The sequence below is a fragment of the Pogoniulus pusillus genome, chromosome 4 (genome assembly GCF_015220805.1).
Source record: "Pogoniulus pusillus isolate bPogPus1 chromosome 4, bPogPus1.pri, whole genome shotgun sequence".
Lineage (NCBI taxonomy): Eukaryota > Metazoa > Chordata > Aves > Piciformes > Lybiidae > Pogoniulus > Pogoniulus pusillus.
In genome coordinates this window covers 6,552,512-6,579,284 of record NC_087267.1, presented here as the reverse complement: position 1 = coordinate 6,579,284, position 26,773 = coordinate 6,552,512, and the positions used below count along the sequence as shown (strand labels likewise).

The 26,773-nt window shown below is 41.3% G+C and overlaps 1 protein-coding gene across 4 annotated transcripts in view; it reads left to right on the top strand.

Moving 5' to 3' along the window:
- The window catches only part of ST7 (suppression of tumorigenicity 7), a 160,615-nt gene extending 134,161 nt beyond the window's left edge, over positions 1 to 26,454 (top strand). For 2 of the 4 annotated variants that reach the window (XM_064142074.1, XM_064142076.1), the window contains exons 10-16: positions 1,948 to 2,020; positions 3,527 to 3,629; positions 8,334 to 8,414; positions 14,595 to 14,745; positions 20,365 to 20,457; positions 22,633 to 22,772; positions 26,129 to 26,454. In XM_064142074.1, the coding sequence (XP_063998144.1) occupies positions 1,948 to 2,020; positions 3,527 to 3,629; positions 8,334 to 8,414; positions 14,595 to 14,745; positions 20,365 to 20,457; positions 22,633 to 22,772; positions 26,129 to 26,224 (737 nt within the window). In that variant the 3' untranslated portion in view covers positions 26,225 to 26,454. Of the gene's footprint in view, positions 1 to 1,947; positions 2,021 to 3,526; positions 3,630 to 8,333; positions 8,415 to 14,594; positions 14,746 to 20,364; positions 20,458 to 22,632; positions 22,773 to 26,128 lie in introns of those variants that run through there. The other 2 variants (XM_064142075.1, XM_064142077.1) reach the window with 2 other exon arrangements.
- The last annotated feature ends 319 nt before the right edge of the window (positions 26,455 to 26,773 follow it).

Sequence of the window (26,773 nt, the reverse complement as noted above, 5' to 3'; positions counted from 1 at the left end):
ACATAAATGACAGCACTCTGTTGGTTTGCTTGGTTAGTTGGCTGTGTTTTTCTTTTTGACCCATCTAACTTTCACTCTATTAATGATTTAATGAATAAGGTTTATATTGAAAGACAGAGACCACTATGTTCTGAAAAAGGTCGTTTCAGTTTACTGGAAATAACATTTAAGCCCCTCATACTGTGGAAGAGCTGGTATAAACAGGGTTATTGAAAGTGCCTATAAATATTTTCTTCTCCTGTAGTTGAAGATGCACTCATGTCTGTGCCCAGAGCTAGCTTCTCTTGTGGAGTAATTACTGTATCTATCACCCAAACTGCTTTGCATGCTGTTGATTTTAATTGCTCTAGTCACTAGAATTACATACTCCAGTGGAACTGTAGTTGGAATGTATTGTAGGGGAGCCTTCTGCAAGATCTTTACATCTCATACTTCAAGTGCATAAGAAGACAACGGAGGATTAACAGCATTTTCATAGTGCCTCAGTCATTATGGCAACCTTTTCTGCTTGATTGCTTCTTTGTTAATAGGTGAAGGATGGTGACTGCTCAGCTATGACTTGCTTGCCTTCTTTGACTCCCCTTTGGAGTCTTAGGATTCATTACATCATTAATTTCTCTTGACCCTAAAGTTAACAAGATCTATGATAATTTCATCTTTGTAGTCAATTTTAACAACAAACTGAGGTACAGATAGTTATTTAGAAATAAATTGCATTAGTTTTCACTGTTACAGTGAGCCTACTCCAGTGCCTTGTTTCTACTATGATCTGCATTTGCTGTTTACTATAGGAAGTGATAATATTGCAGTGTGCAGAAGTGTTTGCAGAATCCTACCTTTGGGGCAATGTCAGGTTTTTTTTCCACTTAACTGTAATCTGCTGGGAATATATTAGTCACTATATAGTGTGTGTCTGCTGGCTAGTATGGAAGTCAGTCCTCCTTTGTAACAACAGAAGCAAATCTGTAACTCCAGTCTGTTGAGCAGCATTCCTCTCTACCTGTTGGTTTTGTGTCACATTACTGGTAAAGAATGGGAATAAATTAAGTTTTTCTAATGGATTAAATCAGGTTAATGGCTCCCATGTGCCTCTGGGACAGCATAAAATGGCCAGAAACTGTCTGATGAATATTTTGGTCTAAGATTTCCCCAAGAAGCAAAACACTTATTTTATGGTTGATCTTTAACTACCATAAATATGATGGTTGTTTGCTTGCAAGTCAAATCTGTTATTGCTTAAATAACTGTCTTAACTTGTATAGCTGCAACATATTCATATTGAACAACTGCCTTTGAGTGAAAACAAAAAATGTGCATAAGATAGCCCTCTGATATCACTTAGATTTTTTTATTAACTATAGAAAATATCATGTATTCCAGGTTACCTATATATTTATATATGAAGTAGTGAGGGGACACAGTCTCAAGTTGTGCCAGGGGAGGTATAGGCTGGATGTTAGGAGGAAGTTCTTCACAGAGAGAGTGATTGGCATTGGAATGGGCTGCCCAGGGAGGTGGTGGAGGCACCATCCCTGGAGGTGTTCAAGAAAAGCCTGGATGAGGCACTTAGTGCCATGGTCTAGTTGACTGGCTAGGGCTGGGTGCTAGGTTGGACTGGCTGATCTTTGAGGTCTCTTCCAACCTGGTTGATTCTATGATTCTATGTCTCTCATGCCACTCTGAATTCATTCCCTAAGGAGCCCAGTTGCTGCTTAAATAACAATTCCAGTTGTCACTGCCATAGACTTTAAACTAAAGTCTGTGTATTGGGTGGGAGAGTTTAAAAATCCATGTGACATGGAAGTACAAGTCCTAAGATCAGAAAGTATTCTGATTTTGTGTAGCAGTTTTACATACACCATGCATACTCTGAAATATCAGCTAAACATTTTTCTTTCTGCAGACTTAAATTTTTGCATGCTCACTTTTTTTCTTTCTTTTCAACAGACATAAGCTTACCAAAATCAGCAACGATATGTTACACAGCTGCACTGCTTAAAGCCAGAGCTGTCTCTGACAAGTAAGTGCCTAAGAACCACTGTCCAGCAAAATTCCTGATTTAACTCAAGATTTCTCTCAGCCGAGCCCACACCCTAACAGTCTGCTGGGATAGCAGGAGAATTCACTCCTGCAGTAAACTAATAAAGTTACTATATAAAAGAAAATCTGCAGCAGTAAAACACTGCACTTCAAATGTTACAGAAGAAGAAAAGAAGTGGCATAAATTCAATTCTTGTTGCAGTTCTGTGTGTACTGTCTGGGTGAGCTTTGACTTCCTAGATAGTATAATGCAACTAAAAGGTGTTGTGTGGCCAAACCTCTTCGACTTTGTATTAATGTGACCACAAAAAGGTAATAAGTACATGTGGATGCTCTGGTAGCAATGTCATTTTACTAGTGCTGTCAAATGCTCATTAAATAGCAGCAGGTGAATTTAGCATTCCTATGTCAGGGATTCTGAAAGGTAGATGATGTTCATATTTTTAAAGACACAAATATCTGCTCATTCCGGTTACGATTTTCTCTTGGGTCTCAACCTTCCAGGGTGCTGAGTACAACTACTTGATGTTTGTTGACTTGGGAGCACTGGCCTGCTCTGAAAGGGTGCCTAGAGCCTTATGAGATTAAAATTCCTGATTCTGCTCTCAGGTGCCTTCACACAAATCCCAGGCAGAGTTGTGTCTGTGCATCTGAGGGCCAAATGCTGCCCTAAAGTTGGAAAGCAAGTAGAGTGGAAAGCCATTTTCTTGACTGACATCCTGACAGTTTTTGCTTTTAAAGTGTATGTACACATCAAGATCTAAGTAATTTTTCTTTCATTCTTTTTGTCCTGTAGATCGCCAGTACCTACTGCAACATCTTTCCTCCCTACACAGCGACTCCAGCTTGGGAGGGCAGGGCTAAGGTTGTCACAGCTTTCCCTGTGGTGTCTGCCTGCCAAGTACAGCTCTGGAGTTAGCCGTGGGGTGTGAGGTGAGAAAGAGATTGCATGGTCTGGTTTTTCATTCACTGGGGCAGATGATTGGCCCACAGTTTGGGCATGCTACCCTTAATGGTGCTGCAGACAGTAGAACACCAGCTACTGCTGCTGCATCCTGCTTCCATCCCAACCTGACCCAGGGGCATTGGGTTGGGAACCTCCCTAAAGCCTCCCCAAACACGTTTTTAACAGAAACCCTCCAACAATGACTTGGCACTTTTTTTTTTCCTTTTCTTTTTTCTGCAACTTCAGCCTCGAATATGCCCCTTAGCAAAGTACCTAGAGTAAACTTAGATTAGTGACAGAGAAAGAACTGTTTGAACTGACTTTCTGCCATGATTAGATACAAACATGCTTTCCACTTCTGCTGGGATTTTCATTTGCCTTGATGTAATAGATCACTCAGAGTTTCCACTTGCTATGGAAGTTTGGAGAGCATAGGAAATTGACTCAGTTTGGTTACATGGGTCCATGTTCTAGATTATTTTTCTGTCATCTTCTTAATAACATTTCTGACCTAATGTGTTTGTGTCTTTGCTTTTGTAGATTCTCTCCAGAGGCTGCGTCAAGGCGAGGACTGAGTACTGCAGAGATGAATGCAGTAGAAGCTATTCACAGAGCAGTAGAATTTAATCCACATGTGCCAAAAGTGAGTATGGGGAAAGCACTGTTGTAGCTTTAACACTGCTGAGGACCTGACTCCTGAATTCTATTACATGAATGATTGTTGTGTGAAGGGGAGCAAAAAAAAGGTAGAGAAAGAACCTGAGGGAATGCACTGTTTTTTAATTTGATATTTCACATCCAGTGTCTCCTACTCTGGACCATGCAGCTTGGAATTTTAGCTGAAGTGAGTCCTTGATATGAGCAACAATTACATGGTAGGTTGCAGTAGTAGATACCACCAAATGCAACAAGGATAACTGTAGAGGCCTGCACCTGTACCATGCACCAGTATAGGTTAGGTGTTGACTTAACTAGAGAGTAGCTCCACAAAGAAAGACCTTGAAGGCCTGATTGTTAATAAGTTATCCATGTGACAGCAATGTGCCCTGGTGGCCAAGAAGGCAAATAGTATACTTGTGTGCATTAAGAAGAGCGTGTCCAGAAGGTTGAGGAGGGTTCTCTTCCTGCTCTACTCAGCCCTAATGAGACCAAATCTGTTGTATCGTATACAGTTCTGGGCTTCCCAGTTCAAAAGGGACAGGGAGTCCAATGAAGGGCTACAAGGATGATTAAGGTACTGGAGCATCTCACTTAGGAGGAAAGACTGAGACACCTGGAGCTGTTCAATCTGGAGAAGAGAAGGCTGGGAGGGGACCTTATCAGTGTTTACAAATATCTGAAGGGTGGCTGTTTCAAGGATGGAACAAATCTCTCCTCAGTGATCTTTGGGACAGGATGAGGGGCAATGGACATAAACTCAATCACAGGAAATTCCATTTCAACGTGAGAAAAAGCTTTTTTACTGTGAGAGCGATGGAGCACTGGAACAGGCTGCCCAGAGAAATTGTGGAGTCTTCTTCTCCAGAGATCTTCAAAACCCACCTGGATGTGTTCCCCTAAGTGATCCTGGTTTGCAGGGTGTTGGACTTGATGATCTCTGGAGGTCCCTTGCAACCCCTACCATTTTGTGATTCTAAAATTCTGTGAAATCATAGAATCACAGAATGTTCTGGGTTGGAAGTGACCTCCAAATGTCATCTAGTCCAACCCCCTGTGAAGCAAGCAGGGGCATCCTCAACTAGATCAGGCTGCCCAGAGCCCTCTCAAGCCTCACTCTGAATATCTCCAGAGATGGGGCCCCAACCATCAACCTAGGCAACCTGTTCCAGTGTTCCACTACCCTCATGGTAAAGAACCTGTTCCTAACTTCCAATCTAAATCTAGTCTTCTCAAGTTTGAGGCCATTGCCCCTTGTCCCATCACCACAGGCCTTTGCAAACTGTCTCTCTCCATCCTTCTTGTAGGCCCCTTTCAGGTACTGGAAGACCACTATGTGATGGCTTGGGTGTTACCCACCCCCTGCTCTTATGAAATGACCCAGACTAGACTCAGCCAAGCTGGAAGTTAAGGAATGAAGCTTTTTATTTACAGTTTAGCACAATATACAAGCAGGTATTTATATCACAAATATATACAGCTATATACAGAAAATATACAAGTTAAAGGTAATACAGAAACACAACAGCCCTCCCAGAAATCAGAGTCCCCAAGAGGGGCTCCCAACCACCCTTCCACCTTCTTTCTACCCCTCTACCTTATCCTGGTGTTTGTCTTATGTGCAGGGTGAGGTTGGAGGATTGGCAGGGGGGATTAGAAAGCAGAAGGATTAGTTACACAGAAGCAGCCCCAAGGAGAAAGCACAGGATCTGACTGGACCCACACACAGAGTTTTATCTATGTTTTGTGTTCTTGGTTTTATACATCTCAGCAAGCCTGTGAGAGGAGTAGGTATCACCATTGTTTCTTTTTCACAACCTATAATCTAACTCTTTTCACTAAAATATTTCAACTAGCACACACTATTAGGTCTCCCCAGAGCCTCCTCTTCTCCAGGCTGAACAACCCCAGCTCCCTCAGCCTGTCCTCATAGCAGAGGTGCTCCAACCTCCTGACCATTTACATAGTTGACCTTCTCTAGGCCAACTCCATCAGGTCCATGTCCTTCCTATATTGAGGGCTCCAGTGCTGGATGCAGTACTCCAGGTGAGATCTCACCAAAGCAGAGTAAATTGGCTATGCCAAAGGACAGAACCATACATACAGACACATGATTGTTTACAAAATAGCCATTAAAGGTCTTCTAGATCAAAATAGCTTTTTTATTTGTGTTGCTGATTGCATGTGAGAACATTTTTGGCATGCTATACAAAGTAACACAGGTTCGGAGTTCATGGTGTGCTTCGTATAACCTGCATTAGCTCTTCCTCATGCAGCACCCTGTCATTAAATTCTGAGAATGCAAAGCTCAGAAATGAAAATTGCTGAGAAGTACAGACTAAGGAAAGTGATTTATGTTCTAATTCCCTAATGCACTCTCTAGATATCTATCTCAGCAGTAAGAATCTTGCCCACAGGCTGCCGAAGGTAATGGATTTTATTATTTCATCATCTGCTATTCAGTATTGCAGTCTGTAAGTTCACTGTAAAGGCAGACTAGAGGCAGATGTTTCTTGGCCCTTGGAGATCTGCTTCTGAATGTCACCCCAGAAACCACCGTACCAGGATTGCCCTTTGAAACTAAGAAGCATCCACTGGACAGCAGAAGGCAGATATCTGTTAGTGTAGGGAGCCTGAACACCAAGTTTAGTCAAGACAAACCCCACCCAGGTGGACACATGGATTACAGAAAGTTAGTTCTCATGCATTACAGGTATTACATACTTTTTTTTCCTGTGGGATATACCTGTTATGCCAACCACTAAATAACATGGCTTAGCTGTCTGAAGGATAGGCCATTCATTTAATAAAATCACCTAGGCTTCCTCTACAGGCAGTGGAAAGAAGGAACTCTCTTCAATATCTCTAGGAATACTGTCCCTCCAAGATGCCTGTTTTTACCATGATTATGAAAGAAATCCATATTTTACAATCGATTTTGTAGGAAAAAAGTTTAGTTGAGGTGAGTCATTTATTATTGTTATTATTATATGGCCTTTTATTTTTATGCCAAGCTGTAGAAGGAAAATATGAAATTACATTTGGCTTCAGCAGTGCTTCTGTAGAACTCTGTTTACTTTCTTCCATCCCAATGGTTCTTGCACCAACGCAACCATTCGTACTTGTCCCCTGCCTGGTTGCCTGTCTAACTATTCTTGTCCTGTTCTGGGTGAGCCTTTCTGAATGTCATACTGAAGCCTGGTTAGAGCATCCTATTGCTGTCTAAAAAATTTGACATCTTGCCAGGCAAGATAGTAGCTTAACCTGTCATGAGTAATCTTTGGGAGCCTGTTCCATTTTCCTCACTTCTGTTCTCTTAGTAATTCTTTCCATTAAAATATTTTGTAACAGTCTGTACTGATGATTCCATATGAACATGTACTGTTGCTCTCTTTAGATGGAAGGCATTGCACTTACTTCTCTCATCACAAGCAGTTGCCTCTATTCTGAGTGGAGATCGTTCTGCCCTTAAGTCAGTTATGCAGGTCTGCCCATTTCTGAGACTGATTCATTAACTGTTCAGGGACAGAGATCATTTGCTGCAGTGTCCTCTACTTTTGTACATGTTCCTGTTGTCCATCCTGCTATTCTCTCCGCGTTCTGCACTGGCATGATACTGAGTCTCAGTCTTTGTTTACAGCTTTTTTGCTTATTCTTTTCCTGGTTTTCCTTAAGAATTTGCTCTTCTTTGATGTGACTTCTTTTGCAGAATTTACCTTACTGTAAGTTGTGTCAGTTGCTCCATGACCTTTGCAATTCCAGACCCCCAAGATCCTGCTTTTCATACAGACCTGTACTTTTATTCATCACTTGTGACCTCCTTCTCACTTTGCCAGCTTCTGTTTAGGTGGCTGCTTAACACAGGCTGAATCTCCTTTCTGACAAGTATCCCTGTATGTGAAATGCAGACCATGTGTTCTTTTCAGTACTTTGCATTTAAAGAAATTCCAGTCCTCTTCCTCATGTAAATTCTTGGGCTTTTCAGTCAGTTCACATAGTTAATTGACTCAGTTTTTCAGAGTTAGTCATTCTAGAATTGAAAACTTTTGTGAAGCATCCAGATTTTCAGCATAACAAAGTAGTAATGGGAGCAGACTCTAGGGCTCTTTAGTTCATGTTGTAACATTCAAATGCAATAACCTAATACAGATTAATATGCAACAGTGTGGATTTCACACTCAATCTTTCTGATATTAGCTAAAGGATGGTAGGGTGGCAAAAATACTTCTTCAGTTACAATTTTGTGCACAGTATAGATATTACACCTCAATTTCCACTCGGTTATGATTGAAGTCATAGATTCATGGAATACTCTCATCCAATTTGTTATTAATGAAATGAAGATAAGTTCTAGAAAGCAACATCACAAGAAATCTTAATAGTGCCACAAAACTAAGAACTTTTTAAAGCTTCTCTAGGATTTAGACACTGTTGAGTTTCTTGCTGATACTGATACATAAAATTGCAAAGCTAAAGAATTATTTAAAGCATGTGCAAAGTTCCTAGCAGAGTCCTTGAAAACAGGGAACTGCACTGTTAAAAGAGGGGAAAAAATGGGTTGGTAGGTTTCTGGTTTGTCTCAAAAGGAGATTTTACCTCTTTCTGTGGCACAGTGAACATGCTGAGAGATGATGCTGAGCTGGATTTAACAAGAAAGGGTGACTGTGTCTCCCATTGTGACCTGTTGCAGGCGTTCTTACAATGCTGCTGGTTTTGCCTTAGGAGATCATGGCCAGATTGCAGTCCAGTGCTCCGTAGTGATGTTGCCAAGGTCAGGTATACTTCTTTTGAATGTAAAATAAAGATGTAGGAATCTCTTTAAAAGACACAAATTAAAACTCCCAGGTTTCCATCTTTACACAGGAGTGAGAAACCCTGCAAAAACACTTAGCTTTCATGTAGAGATGGGTGTCTATGCATGGTTCTGGGCATCTGCTCAGTATGTGTGTCATGAAAATGCTGCCCCCCCCTCACTTTCATTGATTCTGAGTGACTACACATCACTTTGGGTTTGATTTTCTGTCTGCACAAGAATGCCTTGTACAGACACCTAACATGTCTGAAAGTCTTTCTTCAGGCAGCTACTACTCCAGCAAATAATCTTTTGACAGCTATGTTCTCCTTGACTGCAGTGAAAATGGAACCACTGTCAAATAGAACAAGACTTATTCTGAAGACATTTTAACTGTAATACCTGTAAAAGGTTTCTGTGCTTGAAAGTGGCTTCACTTTTTAATCTGTGCCTGAAAAATACATGGTAAAAGATAACTACATCTATTTATGGTTTGTCTTGTGTTGTTACTGAAACACCTTAGCTACAGCAAATTTCAGCTTTGAAATTTTTCAGAGTTTGGCTGTGTATAAAGAAAGCACTTCTCCAGGCAGAGTATTTTCAGGGTTCTTTTTGTTAGAATAAACCCAACCACTAGGAGATTGAAGTCAGTAGTACAGCAGGAGAGAACAAAGAGCTGTGATTTTCACAATGAGAAGAATCACAACCAATTGTACCACTTGTTTGAGAAGATTAGTATCAGTTCATTTTTTCAACCCTCCCTGTCTTAAATGAGATTCTGTGAACTAATATCCTTCTGTTTTAGTGTAGCATTGTGAAGTTTTGGCACCAAGGAAATGTGCTGACATTCTCTGACAATATGCTGCTCAAAAATTTAAGAGTTTAACAAAAATGGTTTTATTGCTAATGAAGCCCTTGGAGTATTGCTGTAATTCCAGAGGGTTTTGTACATCGTTGTACATTTGTACATGGAGAGTACATAATTTGTGGTGTGGATGGGAAAGAAAATTATGTGTGTATACACACACAAGATTTCATCAGTATTATTTAAATGTTGTGTTTGGATCTTCCCCACTTACATGTAATGCAACTGTCCCAGGCTAATGATGATAAAATATCACAGCTGCTTCTGGGACATTGCTCAAATGTGGAATATTCTTTCTGAACTGATTTTCAAGGCTCCCTCCCTGAACTTAAATTCCTTCAGAAATGCACCCTCTCTTTTCTGTGATCTGTGGGACACAAGCTATTCAGTCAGGTCAACGGGGAGAAAACAGATGATGGTCCATGTATGTCACTGCTAAAAGAGAGTGAAAGATGTGCTCTGCACACTATTGTGTGGTTTTGCTAAGTAACCCAAAAGCAAAGTTGATTTAAAGAGACTACCTACTGATATGCTGCACTTGAAACCGACAACTTAAATACTCTCAGAAATGATGGGTTTGTGTGTAAAGCATTCCTTAGAAGGATGTAACAGACCATTGACTTAAATACTTTTAAAGATCTATCTGCTCTTCACTTCATCCCTTCCCATATCTTTCTTACTTATTTTACTTTTTTTCTATTTAATAAGAACTATGTTTGTGTGGTTTCTAGTAAGTTGTAGTTGCTATTAGAAACAAATAATGCAAACAAATTCATATACCAGATGGGAAATGAATCTGTTCTGCACACCCCATGATATTATAGAGAAACTATTCCAGACATGTTTAAAAAGAGTTTTTAACTGTTCAGTGAGACAGTGATTTGATTTTGTATCTCCAGCAAAAAGGCCAAACATCTTGGTTGCCATCAGGCCAGTGAGAACTTGTAGGGTGACCCAAAATTGGCTTCCCTGGACATGTAGAAACCAGTATTTTGGAACTGTTTAAGCTTGTTCTGTTCATCCCTCTGTGAGGAGGAGGGTTCCTGTTCAAACAATGTTCAATTCTCACGTTGTGGCCTGGAGGACTTCTGTCACAGTTGCAGGAGTGACTATTGCCTGTTTGTGGCTTGAGCTGTAATTTCAGAGGCAAATTGTGCAGTTGAGATAGAGAGGGAAACCTGCCTTAGGTTGATTTATTTTATAAAAGGGCACTGAAGTAGCTCATTAATATGGAATGTTAAAAGCACTCCTAGCAGAGCAGACCCAGTAGCCAGAGTGCTGTCGATATTAAGAAATAAATACTGTATAAGCAATTCAGGTAAGGGAAATATGAACTGCAGCATGTTGTCCACTGTCATCCTTAGAATGCCTGTTAAAAGACATACTTGCATATGTGTACAGATTGGCTGTAGCCAAGCAGTCTCTAGTATAATCTCATGTAACTGCTCCAGAGGCTCTCTGTTAATGCAGGTGAAAAACTCCAACTCTTACCCTCGTCGTAACTCCTGCAATACAGGTTTTTGACAGGAAAAAGCTTAGGGTGAGAGAAGGGACCAGAAAAACTAAAAAGACAACTGAAAAAATGAAAGCTAAAGCAATGCAGTGTAGAAGGGCTGATTAAGGCACCTGCTGATGACAGAAGTTGTGCAACTTCAGTATTCACTCATAAATTAAGAATAGGTCATTCTGACTGAAGTTGTCTGACTTGTCTTTCTGAATGGATTCCTTTTCTAACAGAATATGATAACCTCAGATGGGGTTTGCTATTGACATGCCATTTCCTATTCTAAGTTAGACTTCATCATTCATTATTGAAAAACAAATGCAGTTGGAGATGTGCTGGGCTTGGCATCTCCATTTCCAACATGATGGCTAGCTCTTTGCAAAGTTTCTGATGTAGCCTTTTACTTGATTCTTCTTCTGAAGCAGAACCAGATGTGGGTTCAAAGACCTGTAAGAGTAACAGAGAGTTCCCATCTTCCCTATGTATTCAAAGTATTGAGAATGTGGTTAAGTTTTATTACTTAAATTGTAAAGGTAGTAGTTGAATCTGAAAGGATGCCAGTGTAGCAAGAGTTACGGTTAATGGGAAGCCTGGGAGTCTGTCAAGAGCTGTAGGTTATTTTCCTGCAAAACCAGAGAGTTCATACAGCTATGAATTTTAGTGGTGTGCTAGGATTCTCTGGCTGGTTTAGGCCTGTAGCAACAAAGGCTGTGCTCTGAGGTCTTGGAAGTGTTTAGATATAAATAGTCAGATTCCCACCCTGAAGTCTCTGGTGGCTGAAGAGAAGACTGAACCTGTCTAGTGCAGTATCTTTGATTAAGTGCAATAGGAGCCTCTTGGTAACTACAATCAGATGTTTTTGGCTGACTGTTTGCAAGAGCTAGAGGTACTGCATGCAGAAGTTCATCAAGAGTGTGATTCACGTGTTATATGGGCAGCATGAGGACTGCAGCTTCTTGGATAGTTTTTGAAGGAAATATTTTGTTCATTGAATTTCATTTCACTGGAATTTGTCTACTTGTGTAATCCAAACTGTTTCAGGGAGCCTGTCTTGTTGCTTCATGGTGACTCACTCCTACTTGCAAAGAGTCTGGGTGCCAGTAGGCTGCAGTTACCATATAAAGGGGCTGCCCGTGGCTGAACCTCTTTCAGCAGAAATTTCAGGAATTGGGACTTTCTTTGAAAACACAGCAGTGCATGAATGGCTAAGATATATTCTAGGACATCAAACCATCCTGATTTTCATGGACAGTCCTGTGTCTCCTTTCATAATAACCAAGCCCTTCTGAAAGCTAGGTACCTGTTGGATACCCATTACATCTATTCAACTAAGTTAAACAGATGGAGGTCTTCAGGTGCTCCCTCACAAATCAAAGCTTTCCATTTCTTTGATTAGCTCTGTTCTGTACTTGTAGAATTTGACCTTAGTGTTTCTGGAAGTGCCTAATGAGAACTGTAGTGAGGGCTGCATCCAGTTAACACTCCTGCTGGCAATGCCTCCAAAATAAATTCATTAATAGCTTGTATGCCCAAAAGGTATGGCTGACCTTTGTGCGTAAACCAAAAACTATGATGAGGCCCAAATGAGACTCAGACTATCCATCAACTTCCTATGTGTGTCTTCTCAAGTATCACCAAACCAGATTACAGACTTTTTGTTTGGGAAAGTAGATGTGACAGAACAGTGAGGGAGGAGTGTTTCACATTTGTGATCTGAGGAACTTTGAAAAATAGGCTTTTCTTTCTGAAACTAAGAAAAAAGGCAGACTGAAAAGTCAGCACAACTGAGCAAGGACTATGAGTGATTTGCAAGTGTCAAAATACACCCTTCTGTTTGGTATTTCCACTTGATTTGTTTTTAATTGCTGATAACAAGCATCAAATATCTTCCTATAAATAGTGACATGTCTTTAGGTTTGGCTTGGGGCTTATTTTGCATTGGCTGAAATATTTAAATATTAAAATCTTACTTTCCATATATACTCTAGAATACAAAGCAAGAATAACAATGATGTTACATTAATAGATAGAAACCTGCAACTCTTGCAGTTGTATTCCTTTCTGCTCAATACTCTGTCACTCTTAATCCCCTACCCCACCTACTAAACTGCAGCTTCCTCCTTGAATCCACCTCATCTGCAGCTCTCTCATAGTTTTGTGAAAGGCTTTAGAGAAAATCCAGCTAGCACATTTATTACTCCCACTGCTAATTGAGTTTCTCCTCCTTCAGTACTCTGTGTTGAGAACATGTGCTCTTTCCTCTTTGAAGGAGTTGTTTCCCAGGGTTGGCAGTTCTCTGCTTTGTTAACTGTCTCTTCAAAACTTTTACCTGTTTGCTACCTCCTTCCAGGCTCCTTCAGGCAAATGGGCTCCAAGATGCCCTCCAGGTTATCATGCTCATTTCCCTCTGTCCTCTCCTCTTCCTTTCCCCAAGGCTGATTTTCAGTTTTATTTATTTTGCCTTATTTTCTCCTGTTTTCTGCACCAGCTCATCCCATTCACAAAAGTCAGTGTTAAAACAGGAGCTGTGGATGGTTAACACCACTCCTGCCACTGTTTCACCTCTGGTGTCACATTGCCTTCTTGTGGGTGCCTGTGCTGGTTTGTTGTTACTCTCTGGGTTCTGCAGTCCTCCTTCTTCCAGATCAGTCCATAGGCACAGGGTGCAATGAAGGGGCTGCACACTCACTCTCATTTTGCCAAAAATTAGCCATGACTTTCCCTTTTGAACCTTGTGTTAGGAACTGGCAGTCTAATGACTGCTTTTTGTGTTAAATAGTCATGTGGAGAGGTATTTTTCTTGGGCAGCCTGGAGGGGAGTGACAGTTTCCCAGTGCTACCGAAGAGCAGTCAGCACACAGCTGGGAAATAACTGCCCTTCTCAGAGGAGATCCGACAAACAGGATTTGATTCAGCAGCCTGGGATTTGTGTTGCTCACTCCTTTTCCTGTAAAGCATGCCAGCCAGTGGTGTATCTCTCCCCTTCTCTGTACCTTTTCCCTTCACTAACTGGAATGTTGTAACACCAGTGATGAGAGCTGGTGGTGGTCTGGTTCATGGGCAGGGGAAGGAGGAAAAAATCACCTACTTGAATAATATTCAAGACACCTACCTTCCCCTGTGGCATGAACCTGCCATGTGCATTGTCTGCTTCTGTTAGGGGCGATCCTGTAACAGGGAGATTGCTTGTGGGTTTAGTCAGTGGTGCTTTTCGTTTTCATACCAGCAACTGTTTCAAATGGCAAGCTTAAACATGCAATACTTTCCCCTCTTCCCCCCCAGAAATTCAGGTGTTTGTTACATTATGAACTTTTTTTGCTTTGTAACCAGCTTTTTGCTTTGCAACCAGCTGATGGCAATGCAGTAAAGCAACCCGTGTGCATGCTGTTATGTGCTGTGTGCTTCCTTATAGAAAGAGTGTGAGCACCATACTGTTCAGTGTCTTCATTTTATTATAAAGATGTTTAAATAAAAAGCTCTGGTAATTAGGTTCTCTTTTCTACCCTGGGCCCTTTTTCATCTCCTCTGATAAGAGAAACACCTCATTTTGAAGTTCTCCGTAGTCCCCCTTCTACAGCTGAAGACCAGAACTGTCTGTCATTATCTTACTCTTTGAGAATAATTCAGTCATTATCTTCAAGTGCAGTTGGTGATGTGACACATTTGATGAAACACTTACAAGGGACAACACTTCAGGGAAAAAGACCTTTCAGTGTGCATTGTAGAATTGCCAGCAGCTTCGTGGTTTATAGTATGTCTAAAATAATTGTGCTCTGCTTTTCTGTTGCAGTATCTACTAGAAATGAAAAGCTTAATTCTGCCCCCTGAACATATTCTGAAGAGAGGGGACAGTGAAGCAATAGCATATGCTTTTTTTCATCTTCAACACTGGAAAAGAGTAGAGGGGGCATTGAATCTCTTACACTGTACATGGGAAGGCAGTAAGTATTTCTCTTTCTTACACAGGAGCTAATCAAACATTTTTATTGAATGTCACTGTGAAGTATAGTATGTGAGAATTTTGGAGCTCAGTTACATCCACATCACACTGAAATATTTGAAATTCAACCCGAAATTCTAAGGTTTCTGTAGTTTTGAATTGTATTCTCTGTGTAATGCTGAACAAAAGTTCCCATCTTCTTTAAGATGTATTTTCTTGCTCATGTATAAGGTGACTGGAATAACTTGTCCAGATAAGTTGCATATGCCATCACTGGAAGCACTCAGGGTCAGTTTGGACAGGGCTTCAAGCAACCTGATCTAGTGAAAGATGTCCCAACCTGTAGCAAAGGGGTTGGAATAGATGATCTCTAAAGGTCTCTTCAAATCCAAAATGTTCCATGACTCTGTGAATGCTTTCATCCTGGGAAATGATGAAAGTGCCTTATAGGGAGAAAAATATTAATGTGTGGAATAAAAAACTACAGTGTTATATTACTTTTTTGTTTTAATTGACAAACTGGAGAGAGTTCAATGAAGGATTACTTAGGGTGCCCTGGGGACTGGAACATGTGATGTAAGAAAAGATGCTGATCAAGCTGATTTTGTTCAACTTGGAAAAGACTTCTGGTAGCTGAAGGGACTTGCTGTCTTCCACTACCCAATGGACAGATGATATGAAAGACAGAGTAAGAGTCTTTGCAGAACATGACAGTAGAAAGAGGCAAACCACACAAGTTGAAAAGGGAAATTTCATCTAGACATAAGAAAAGTATTTCCAGAATGAGAGTGGTGATGCACCGGAACAGGTTGCCTACAGGTAGTGGTGTCTCCATCCCTGGAGATACTCAGAGCTCAGCTAGCTTTAAAGATGACCCTGCTTTGAGTAGGAGGTTGTACTCCAAAGGTCATACACTGATGTTCTAACCCATCTTACTCTGTCTTTGAGATGTGGATTTTGTTCATGTTTCAGAGAATTAAGAAGCATTGTTTATGATCAGCCTTGGTGGGCTCTTTTTAATCAGTTGTTTTCTTCTTGGAATTTAGTTTGCTTGTTCTATTTTAGACTCTTTGTATCCTATTACACCACTTTTGGTTTTTTGCTTTCTCCATTTACTGCTCTCACGTAGCTTTATTAGAAAAGATCATTTGTCACCATGAGGATTCCTACAAAATGCCTTTAATGCCTCCACTGTAAGTGACTTAGTGTCGCAGTGACTGTGTGAAGTGACCGGCACCTTTCCAATTGGCAGTGTAGGTTCCCTGAGGAAACACTGGCTTTGTTTTTAGATGTGTAGAACACCTCACTCAGTAATCCATACTGCTGCCACCTGGGGTTTGCTCTCTTGTATTGTTCTCTGTCCTACCTGCTTGTTCTTTTCCTGTCTTTTCTCCCAGTAGTCTTATTTTCTCTATTATAGTGTCCTTCCCAGTGGCTTATTTTCAGGGGTTTGCTTTTATGTAGTGTTTCTTCTTTCTGATGCTTGCAGAAATCCTTTAGCCCATGGCTCATTATCCTATCTCTATGGAGCAGTATATTGCAGAGACTCCTGAGTGTCCTGTGATAGGATAAAGGGCAATGACTATGAACTACAGCGCAGGAGGTTCCGCCTCAGCATGAAGAAGAACTTCTTTACTGTAAAGGTCCTGGAGCACTGGAACAGGCTCTCCAGAGAGGTTGTGGAGTCTCCTTCACTGGAGAATTTCAAGACCTGTCTGGATGTGTTCCTGTGTGATGTGCACTAGATTATATGGTCCTGCTCTGGCAGGGAGGTTGGACTCAAAGATCTCCAGAGGTCCCTTCCAACCCCTAACATCCTGTGATCTTCTGCTTTGTCAGGCTATAGAGTCCCTAAAGGGCTCTTTACAAAGACCAGCTTTGGCCAGTGATCTCGCCACTTAGGAAATCCAACCACCTGTACCTGGAGGCAGTGTAGTGCATTCCCATCGAACTAGATTGACTGATTCCTCTCCTTATTACCTCCACAGCAGTCTGAATGTCTATTTTTCAGCTAATCTTTGTATTATAGCCCATAAAGATGTAAATGAATATTGTTGCATAGCCTTTACAGAAGAGTCCTTAATTCATTTTGCACAGTGATTTCAGAGAGATGAGCAATCCTTAAGAATTTTGTTCAAGTCTTGCTCACACATAAAGGCTCCCAAGAGTTTCAATGGTTTCACCAGTGTCTAAAGCAATAATGATCACTTTTGGTCCTTGTCTTTGTCTGGGTGATGCTTGTTATAGCCGTAGTGACTATTTGTGCCACTCTCTAAGTCCTTCTCTTGCGAAAGGTTCATTGGGCATCTCTGTGCAACTGTAAGTGAAAACTAGTGGAAACAGGACAGAAAAACTGAATTTAATTAGACACTATCTCTAGCCATCAGCTTACATACAGTACATGGTCAGTTGCTCTCAATTTCTTTCTAGGTCTTTGTATACTTGCCGTGTCTTTAAATTGTGCTGTTTCACATCTCTCACTTTTGTAGCTTGGATGTAGGAATTCAATGCCTACATACACACCATTCAGATCTCACCTTGTGGGAACTGGACAGAGTTAAGTACAGTAAGTCAGTCGTACATTTGGAAAGCTGCTGATAGAAATAAGGTCACTCCTAATTAACACAGCCTCAGCCAAAATTTACATAGAAATGTCTCTGTGATATTTTAAACTCCAAAACTCTCAGTTTTTCCCACATGGCATTCAACAGTTAAGGAAAGTGAGGTTATAAAAATGAAGGGTCAGCATTGAACTGGAAGGTTGGTTGTTTCCTGTTCTGTCTTCATTTGATCTGTCAAAGTCCAGTTTTATTCATAGTACAACTGAAAACACCCAAGTGAAACCATGTGAAATGTTGCTGTGAGTTTGATCCAGGTGCTGTAGTTTCAAATGTAACCAAATTTCAAATGTAACCAAATTTCAAGAGAGACTGAAGTGAAGTCAGAGTCTAAACTTGTGTCATGTTTCCTGTTGTTTGCAAGATAAGAAAACCTAGGGATTCTCAGATACTCTGGTAGCTGTTATGATGAGCATAAACAGATATTTGAGTGGCAAACTGCTTCTGTGCTACTGCAGTTGATTATATAAAATAGGACCAGGTAACATCAAGAGTAAGGCAGAGAAGCACCTACATGAACAGAAACTCATACAGGTGAACCAGAGCACACTCTTCCATGACTAATATCATTGCTAAATAAACTGTTTTGCTGCACATATTCCCTGCTGAGTCTCACATCAAAGGTGACTGTTGGAATTCAGCAAAATCTATTCAGACCTTTTTTCACTTGTTTTCTAAAAGTGACATCTGTACTGCCCCTGTTTTGTTTAGATTAGAATCCTAATACTAAGGCAGAAGACACGTGATTGTTTAAATACTAAGATGAATTGGAAAGAAAAGGTTCTGTTAGCAATTCTGAAGTAAGGAGTATTGAGTACTGTGTTCAGTTCTGGGCCCCCCAGTTTAGGAGGGACATTGAGATGCTTGAGCGTGTCCAGAGAAGGGCGACGAGGCTGGGGAGAGGCCTTGAGCACAGCCCTACGAGGAGAGGCTGAGGGAGCTGGGATTGGTTAGCCTGGAGAAGAGGAGGCTCAGGGGTGACCTACAACTACCTGAGGGGGGGTTGTGACCAGGAGGAGGTTGCTCTCTTCTCTCAGGTGGCCAGCACCAGAACGAGGGGACACAGCCTCAGGCTACGTCAGGGGAAATTTAGGCTGGAGGTGAGGAGAAAGTTCTTCACTGAGAGAGTCATTGGACACTGGAATGGGCTGCCCGGGGAGGTGGTGGAGTTGCTGTCCCTGGGGCTGCTCAAGGCAGGATTGGATGTGGCACTTGGTGCCATGGTGTAGCCTTGAGCTCTGTGGTAAAGGGTTGGACTTGATGATCTATGAGGTCTCTTCCAACCTTGGTGATACTGTGATACTGTAACATGGAGCATCCCTCCACATATGTTTTTATACAGACATTTGTAGCATGTGAAGATCATATAAAGCTGGGGTTATTGTATTTGTGCTTGGCTTTTTGGGGTACTTTGGAGGAGGTGTCTCAATATTAGAAGAGTGTTATAGCCCAGGTTGGTTTACAGGTTGGTTTACAGTCTTAGATATGTCTGCCTACTTCACTATTGCTTTAAACATAATGATCAAGGAGAAATATACAGTTGCACGAAGAATGCAGCAAACCTCATTTTAAATGCAGTGTGCACAACTGAAAGTGGACTATCGTGTGTGTTAAACTGATCCCTCAGTTGCCTTGTGAGCAAGAGATAAGGAGTGTTCCTGTGCAGTGGTGGGCTGTACCTAACATCTGAAATATACAGTGCTTCTAGAACATGTGGAGGAAAATATTGCTTCAGTAACTGATGTTCTTAGGAGCAGTGAGAACAACATGTTGATGACATTTTAACAGTGAAAATAATATATAGGATAATGGAAAAGGATGCCTTGATTGCAAAGCTGTAATTCAGTCAAGTATTCTGATGTTTCCATAAATCACACTCAGATGCCCTATGACATCATCATCAGCTAGATTTAGTAATCCATTCCCCTCCCTCTCTGTTATTATCTTCAGTTTTTAAAATGCCTGAGTTTCTGTGTTACTTAATACATGGCCTGAAGATTTATATTGGAAACATGAATTGATTTGCTGCGTTTAAAAAGAATGCATGTGAAGAACCTGGTTTTAATAACTCAGTATTAATCTTTGATTGCCAAATGTAAAATGAAAACAGGTCTGTGTTGGAAAACTGGTTCTCTGGGCTTGACTCGTCAGCGTTACCTGGTTTGATGGAGTGTGATGGGGAATAAATAGTGTATTTTTTTCCATGCAATGCTTGGTGAAGAGATTGCAAGTATTGGTCTGAATTCACAAGCTTGGCTGGTGATTTTGTAGGCTATACCTGTTGTATCAGCTCCACTTCTTCCCCTTGAAATTTGAAAACTCTGCAACCTAAAAGCCTAAGACAAGATGTGTAAGTTTGGCTGTGGAATTTTATGTGCAATTGGCTCTGATCAGGAAGAGAGATGTTGAGGTGCTGGAAAGTGTCCAGAGAAGGCCAACAAAGCTGGTGAAGGGCCTGGAACACAAACCCTATGAGGAGAGGCTGAGGGAGCTGGGGGTGTTTAGCCTGGAGAAGAGGAGGCTCAGGGGGGACCTCATTGCTGTCTACAACTACCTGAATGGACATTGTAGCCAGGTGGGGGTTGGTCTCTTCTCCCAGGCAACCAGCAATAGAACAAGGGGACACAGTGTCAAGTTGTGTCGGGGTAGGTGTAGGCTGGATGTTAGGGGGAAGTTCTTCCCAGAGAGAGTGATTGGCATTGGAATGGGCTGCCCAGGGAGGTGGTGGAGGCACCATCCCTGGAGGTGTTCAAGAAAAGACTGGATGAGGCACTTAGTGCTATGGTCTAGTTGACTGGCTAGGGCTGGGTGCTAGGTTGGACTGGATGATCTTGGAGGTCTCTTCTAACCTGGTTGATTCTATGATTCTCTGACATATGTGTGTGTATTTAATGTGATCTCACTTGACATGAACCTGCTTCTGTAAACTGTAAATACAGTTAAGTATGTCCAGTGATTGTCACACTAACAATAACTCCTGCATGGTCTTGTTTTCTTTTCAGCTTTCAGAATGATCCCCTATCCACTGGAAAAAGGACATCTTTTCTACCCTTACCCTATTTGTACAGAAACCGCAGATAGAGAACTACTACCATGTATGTTCAACTTTTCTTTTTCTTGACATCAAAGAATCATTTACCTGAGTCTTGCAGCACTGATCTCCATTGATGCCTTTTAAATTGGATGCACTGGATTAGAATGAATGAATTGGACAGTGATTCTCTGGAGCTTTTGTCATGGTTTAAGAGGCAGCTTCTAGCCATAATCCAAAGCAATTAGCTGTCTTTACTGTTGTGTCCAGTGCAGAGACAGCAAGGCAGGTTACTGAAGAGACAGACCCGGTAAGATCTTGCTGTTCTCTCTTGCTGAGACACTGGAAAACATCTGATCTTTCTTTTAGGGTAAAACCCTTTAGGGTCCTGTCAAAGCAGGAGAACAGTGGCAGAGCCTTGTTAATCTTGTGTAGACAACACTAGCTACTGAAATTCCAAGCAAGATGAAACCTGCTTGAGGACAGTAGCTGTTACTCTGACAGGTTATGCTTATGCATTCTGAAACATTGAGAAAGGGTTTTCTTCATAGTCATGTGTGTGCTATTATGAAAAGACTGATGTGAAATTACCTCTATAATTTATTATGTATGTATTAGCAGAGTGCCAACAGCATTCCCAGTGCTCTGTGAGATAACAATGCCAGATCCAGCCCTCAAGAAGCATAGTCCAAGCTAATGAGGCTTACTGCAGTGCATACAGTAAAGCACAAGAAAGCAGTGGCAAAGCTGCAGCAGCCAATCTTGCAAATAGTTGTGCTTCATTCCATGTTTTCTCAAGTGGGACTTCGTATGAGAACAAGCAAAACACACAAAGGTGCAGATTGATTTGCACAGTCAGGACAGAAGGGCAAATAAGAGTTGATCTAAGGAAGGAGATTATTCTCTTTTCTCTGTGCTGAAGAAGGAATGAAGAGAAATCTGTTATGGAAAGATTAAATGTAGCCTGCTTCTGTTGTGAAGGCTGCCGTAGAGGGCATTTACACTCTTTGTAGCCTTCAATTCAGAACCTCCCTGGTTCAGGCTGAAGAATGCATTGCCACTTTTTGTGAGTTTGCACGAGTAAACATTAGGCAAGAATAACACAGTGAAAATCTGCTCTGTGTAAGTCTCTCCTGTACAGCGCATTCTAGCTGATACTACACAGAAATCCTTGGCAAGTCACAGTATCTCCCCACCCCATTATAATCACCCTAATTATAAGAACACCTCTTAGAGCACTCTCTTGCTTTACTCAGAGGGCTGCTGAGCTGGAGAGGATGGAGTGTCAGGAGATTCAGAAATTACAAAGTCATGCAGAATAGCTCAGTGTTCTTTTCTTGGATGCAAAACTAATCATTCTTGTCAAACCTTAGAAGCGAGGGACTCCTTAACAGCATGTGGAGTGGTGGTGTGCTCTGGCAGCTATGGGAAATGCTTTTCACTACAAAGTCTCTTGAGTTTGGGTAGGGAAGTGTTAAACCTAACCATGACAGACACGGGTCAGTTAAAGGGGGCTTGCATACCTGTCTGCACCCTTTCATTGCATGTGTTTTAATGAAGAATCAGCTGGAATTACACCAGAACATTAAGATATGATGCAAATGAAAAATATCAATCACAAACCTTTTGCCATGAGTGGATCTGAATTTAAAGTGCCTGTTTCTGTATCCTTTTAGGTCATACATATTGTTAGGGTAACCTTTCTTGGTTCCACGGATGACAAACTCTCAGAATCTATTGTTACAAAGGCTGTAGCTTTCACAGTCTGCTTAAACTAATCTACAAGCATGCTTCTGCAAGGCTGGTGTCTCTGTTGCTCCTGGATGCATATTTCTGCTCTCTCTTGCAGACCAGCATTAGCAAACAGGTAGTCATGTGGCCTCTCAATGGCTTGCAGTGAAAAAAAATATGCTTTATTTATAGGTTAGCTTTCTGGGGTTAGTTATTGCACAGCTGCGTTATAGCTGGTGCTGACATAAGGAAGGCAAAAGTAACATCTACATAGGACCACAGTAAGCCTGAAATAAGATCTTAAATGAGAATTATTTGGTAGTGAGATGACTAACACACCAAAAACATTGACCTTATGTCTTTCAGACCTGGGTATTTAATCTATCAAAAGCATTGTTAGGTGTCTATGGCTGTTCAGGGCACGTAAGAATGTCACTTTGGTTTTGACTGCATTCATTTTGTTTGGTTTTTTATAATGTGTTCCCCTTCACATCTGTTTTTTCTACAGCATTTCATGAAGTTTCAGTTTACCCCAAAAAAGAGCTTCCATTCTTCATCCTCTTCACTGCTGGACTGTGTTCTTTCACAGCCATGCTGGCCCTCCTGACACATCAGTTCCCAGAGCTTATGGGAGTCTTTGCAAAAGCTGTGAGTACTCTCTGCTACTGCTCTCTTCTAGCAGGAAGAGCTAAACTAAATATACTGACAAGAAGGATTCATTTCCATGATGTAAGTGCAGCTGCTCTTGGTCTTAATAGAATAGATACCCAAGACTCTGTGTGGTTACTAAGTTCTGCTTATTGGAGCAGGTAAAGCTTCTAGTTAGTAAAATAAGCAGAGAATTAAAACATGGGCTGAATTATGTGCATAAAGTTGGTGAGGTTACTCAAGATCTCTGAACTTGTATGAATGCAGTTACTCTGTCAGTATGTACTGACACTTGTTTTAGCTGTATCTTTATACACCACTACATGGAGCAGCTGAGATTTTGTTGTTCCTGGGAAAGGCAGAATTTAAGTTTGTGACATCCTGCCAGCTTTGAAATAGGCAGCTTGATAGTTTTTGCTTAAAATACAAAATGTTAATAACAAACTTTTTACAGGTTTCCCACCACCAGTTCTGCCACCTTAAATTCTCACTGTGCTGCTGGTGCTGCTCTTTCAATTCCGTTTGGAAAAAAAACAGTCAGTTTCAAAAGGAAAGGCAAAAAGAAGTAACATTTTGTAAAGCATATCATGCAGCCTAGCACTGCCTGGGTGCTACCATGTGGTGAATAAGCCAGATAACATCTGCCCACGGTGTCTGGAGACAGGAGCACCAGGAGCTTTCCAAAGGCCAGATAGCTCCAGCACAAATGTTGTTCACAAGAGCTTGTATGAGAGAGGAGGTTGCATCCTGGACCTCTTGCTGTCAGCAAAGGCTTTGCATGGGCTTAAGTGAAGCCAGACTTTGGTATCCATGAATTTAAATGTACTTTGTCAACTAGCTGATTTTCCAAGTGGAGAAAAACTTGTCTCATTTTAAGCTACAGCTAGTCCTCTGAGTTTGTGGTAGGACAGAGCCAACCACTTCAGCAATAAAATCTCTGTGAATTGCAGTAAGGCAAATTCTTCTTGTTTCATTGACTTGACAGGTGTGTAATTTGCAGTGGTTACAAAGCTTTTATCTCAGTAGATCAAGTGCTGCTCAAAAGAGCAGAAAATATCCTCTGGTGAGCATTTTGCGTTTGGCAAAATTAAAGGGACATATTTATTTAAACAGTTCACAGCTTAACCAAGAGGGAATGCTTCTACTTAGGCTAAGGCACTTGAAGCAGTAATCCCAAACTCTAGATTGTGTCAGTCAGCGTTGCCTTAATTCAACTGTAATTCACATTACACAGCTTGACCTTTAGTGAGTGAAATGGTCTCTGCAGCTTCAGTTAGTTCGTTGATATGTGCTTAGGATAAAATCTCAGCACCAGTGATGGTGTTAAGCTGGTTTTCCCGGGATGCTCAAATAATCAATGAGGTACTGTCTGCAAACATTGCAGATATGTCCAAGAGGGAAAAAAAGAGAATTTGAATGCTTATTATTGCCTTTAAAATTCACAGGCATTGTAAACATCATAGATTTTTACACTTAAATGACAAACAAAGCCCATTGTGACAGACAGTTAAACTGCAGATATTTTCTTGCTTGATACCATGCAGTAGGTACAATCTCTGTCAGACACTGACATTTCAAAGTGCTTTAAGTACATGTGTCTTAGATGTGCTTCAGCAGCACACAGACCTTTAGAAATTACATTTTTCACTGACCTTCAGATACTTAGGGACCCTAAGTTAAAGACCAAGGACATGTCTGGATTCATGGATAAAGTACTGTTTGATCCGTGGCTCAAAAGACAAAGGCAAGTGACACATCACAGTTCATGTCTGTGCTTCTAACTGCTGCCCCTCCAAAAGGCAGGATGACCCCATCCTCACTGACTGCTAGGAACTGTCCCTGCTCTGTGCCATCCTCGAACTCTGCTTGGGATTTGTGAGGAAACACTACCTGTCATGGGCCAGAACTGTGTCAGGAGCTGCACTAGAAGCACCACTCTGCCTGTGGGTGGCCAGCACTGCATGCTGTGCCACCATCTTCCTTGCGTTATGGGAGAAGACAGAGCTGGACTGCCCTGACTTCCTCTGCAGCTGGGGTTAGAGGAGTAAAAGACCATTACAAAAGGATAGAATTGCTCTCTGAAACTGCTTAGCTTTCTGTCTTCAGTGACTGCAGGGGGACCATACCCCCACCTCTGCATCCTTTAAGAGCCTAAAGATCATAGAATCATGGAATGGTTTGAGCTGGAGGAGACCTTTAAAGGTCATCTAGTCTAATTCCTCTGCCGTGACCAGGGACATCTTCCAGTAGATAGGCTGCTCAGTGCCCTGTCCAACCTGACATTGAAGATATATGGGACAGATGCAGAACACAAAAAGGGATGTTTAAAAGGGATGTGTTTATACATGAAGTCAGATGCTCTGTTTTTTTCAGGAGAAAGAGTTCTTTAGGGCAAAAAGAACACATCCAGGATCAGATTTGCTTTAATGCAATGCAATAAGCACAGTTTATATGTTTGGTGCCAACTGCAGAGCAGCAACTGAAACACAAACCTCTTGCAGCTCTGCCAATCAGTTCCTGAACTGTTTATTTTTAGCAAGGTCACAGCAGCCTAAATGGTCACAGCAGCCACAGGGTTCACAGTCTGGATGTGCTGACTTTGCATGTTACTGTACTTATATATGTGTAAGTCCCCAACATGGCTGTATGCAGTGTGTCTAGTTGAACTGACACATTATTAATAGGAAGAACAGTTAATATGCATTGCCTAGAAATGTAGTTCTTTAAATACTGAGTTCTGAGCTGTGTACCTGGCAGTGTTGGTTTTTTTTTCTTGTGATAAAATGGTCTCTGATCACTTTATTTTTGTCACTTATGTCTGTCCTAACAATATATTGAAATCCCTTTCAGCATTGCTGTGTTCTGTGATAGAGGGAGGATACTAAAATAAACTCCAATTAGTGATCCCTTTGCCTATAGAGCAGATCTGTAGATAATCAGAACCATTGAAAACCTGAATCTAAGGTCAGACTTTTGTCTCTGAGAGGTGGTCTGGCAGATTCAGCTCTTACAAAATAGCCTTTCTTTCCCCTAGTAGGTTTTGGCTTGATCTTTTAGTGACTTCAGTAGGAGCCTGAATCTAGGCTGCGACATGTGTGCAAACCTTTTTAGTTCATCACTTTGATCCTCATAAAAACGGGGCTCTTGCTTTCTTTGCTCTAAAATGCAGTGATCTGTATTTATGTGAGGCTCCAAATTTGGTGGCAAGTCTTTATATGGAATAAGTTACATCACCTTGGTTAACCTGGAGGCTTTCACAGAGGAGCGCAACAAGAGTTCTTGTCTTACTGGACAGCTCTCTTGAGGTGTACTGTTAGCTGGATTTTGATCTGAATGTGTATCTGGTTTCTTTGCAGTTTCTCAGCACTCTCTTTGCCCCTTTAAATTTTGTGATGGAAAAAGTAGAAAGTATTCTGCCCTCCAGTCTGTGGCACCAGCTGACGAGGATCTGAGGGAGCACACCTGCTGACTGACTGCCGTGACATCTTCTGTGCCAACTTTTTGTTGACCACAAGAAAGCATGATAAAAAAAAGGGAAGCAGTTCTAAGACTTAAAAACTTTTCATGGATTGTCTGTTCTCATATAAAACCTGTTTTGTTGTACAAAATACATTGATGTTAGGTTCTATTATATTTTGCCTTCAGAAAAGAAAGACTTAAAAATAAACTTTTGTGTATTGCAGCATTGCTGTCTCTTGGCCGCTTCTTCAAAGCTCAGGTTGTGCTTTGTGTTCTTAAACGTGTGTGGTGTATCTGCTTCACCACAGCTAGGGCTTGGCTTTCTGTTCAGTTAATGAAAAATAGTAACACTAATAACTTCACAGTTAGGCAGCGCTCTCACTGCCTTTTCTTAATGAGTTCAGGCAGGGTGAAGCCCTCACCTCTACAGAAAGTCCATAGCTGGCACTTCTAGACAATTAAAGCTTTTCCTTAAAACAGCTTTAGGCTCTTCAGGCAGTTTGGATGGAGCATTAGGCTTCCAATTCCCATCCCTGCACAGA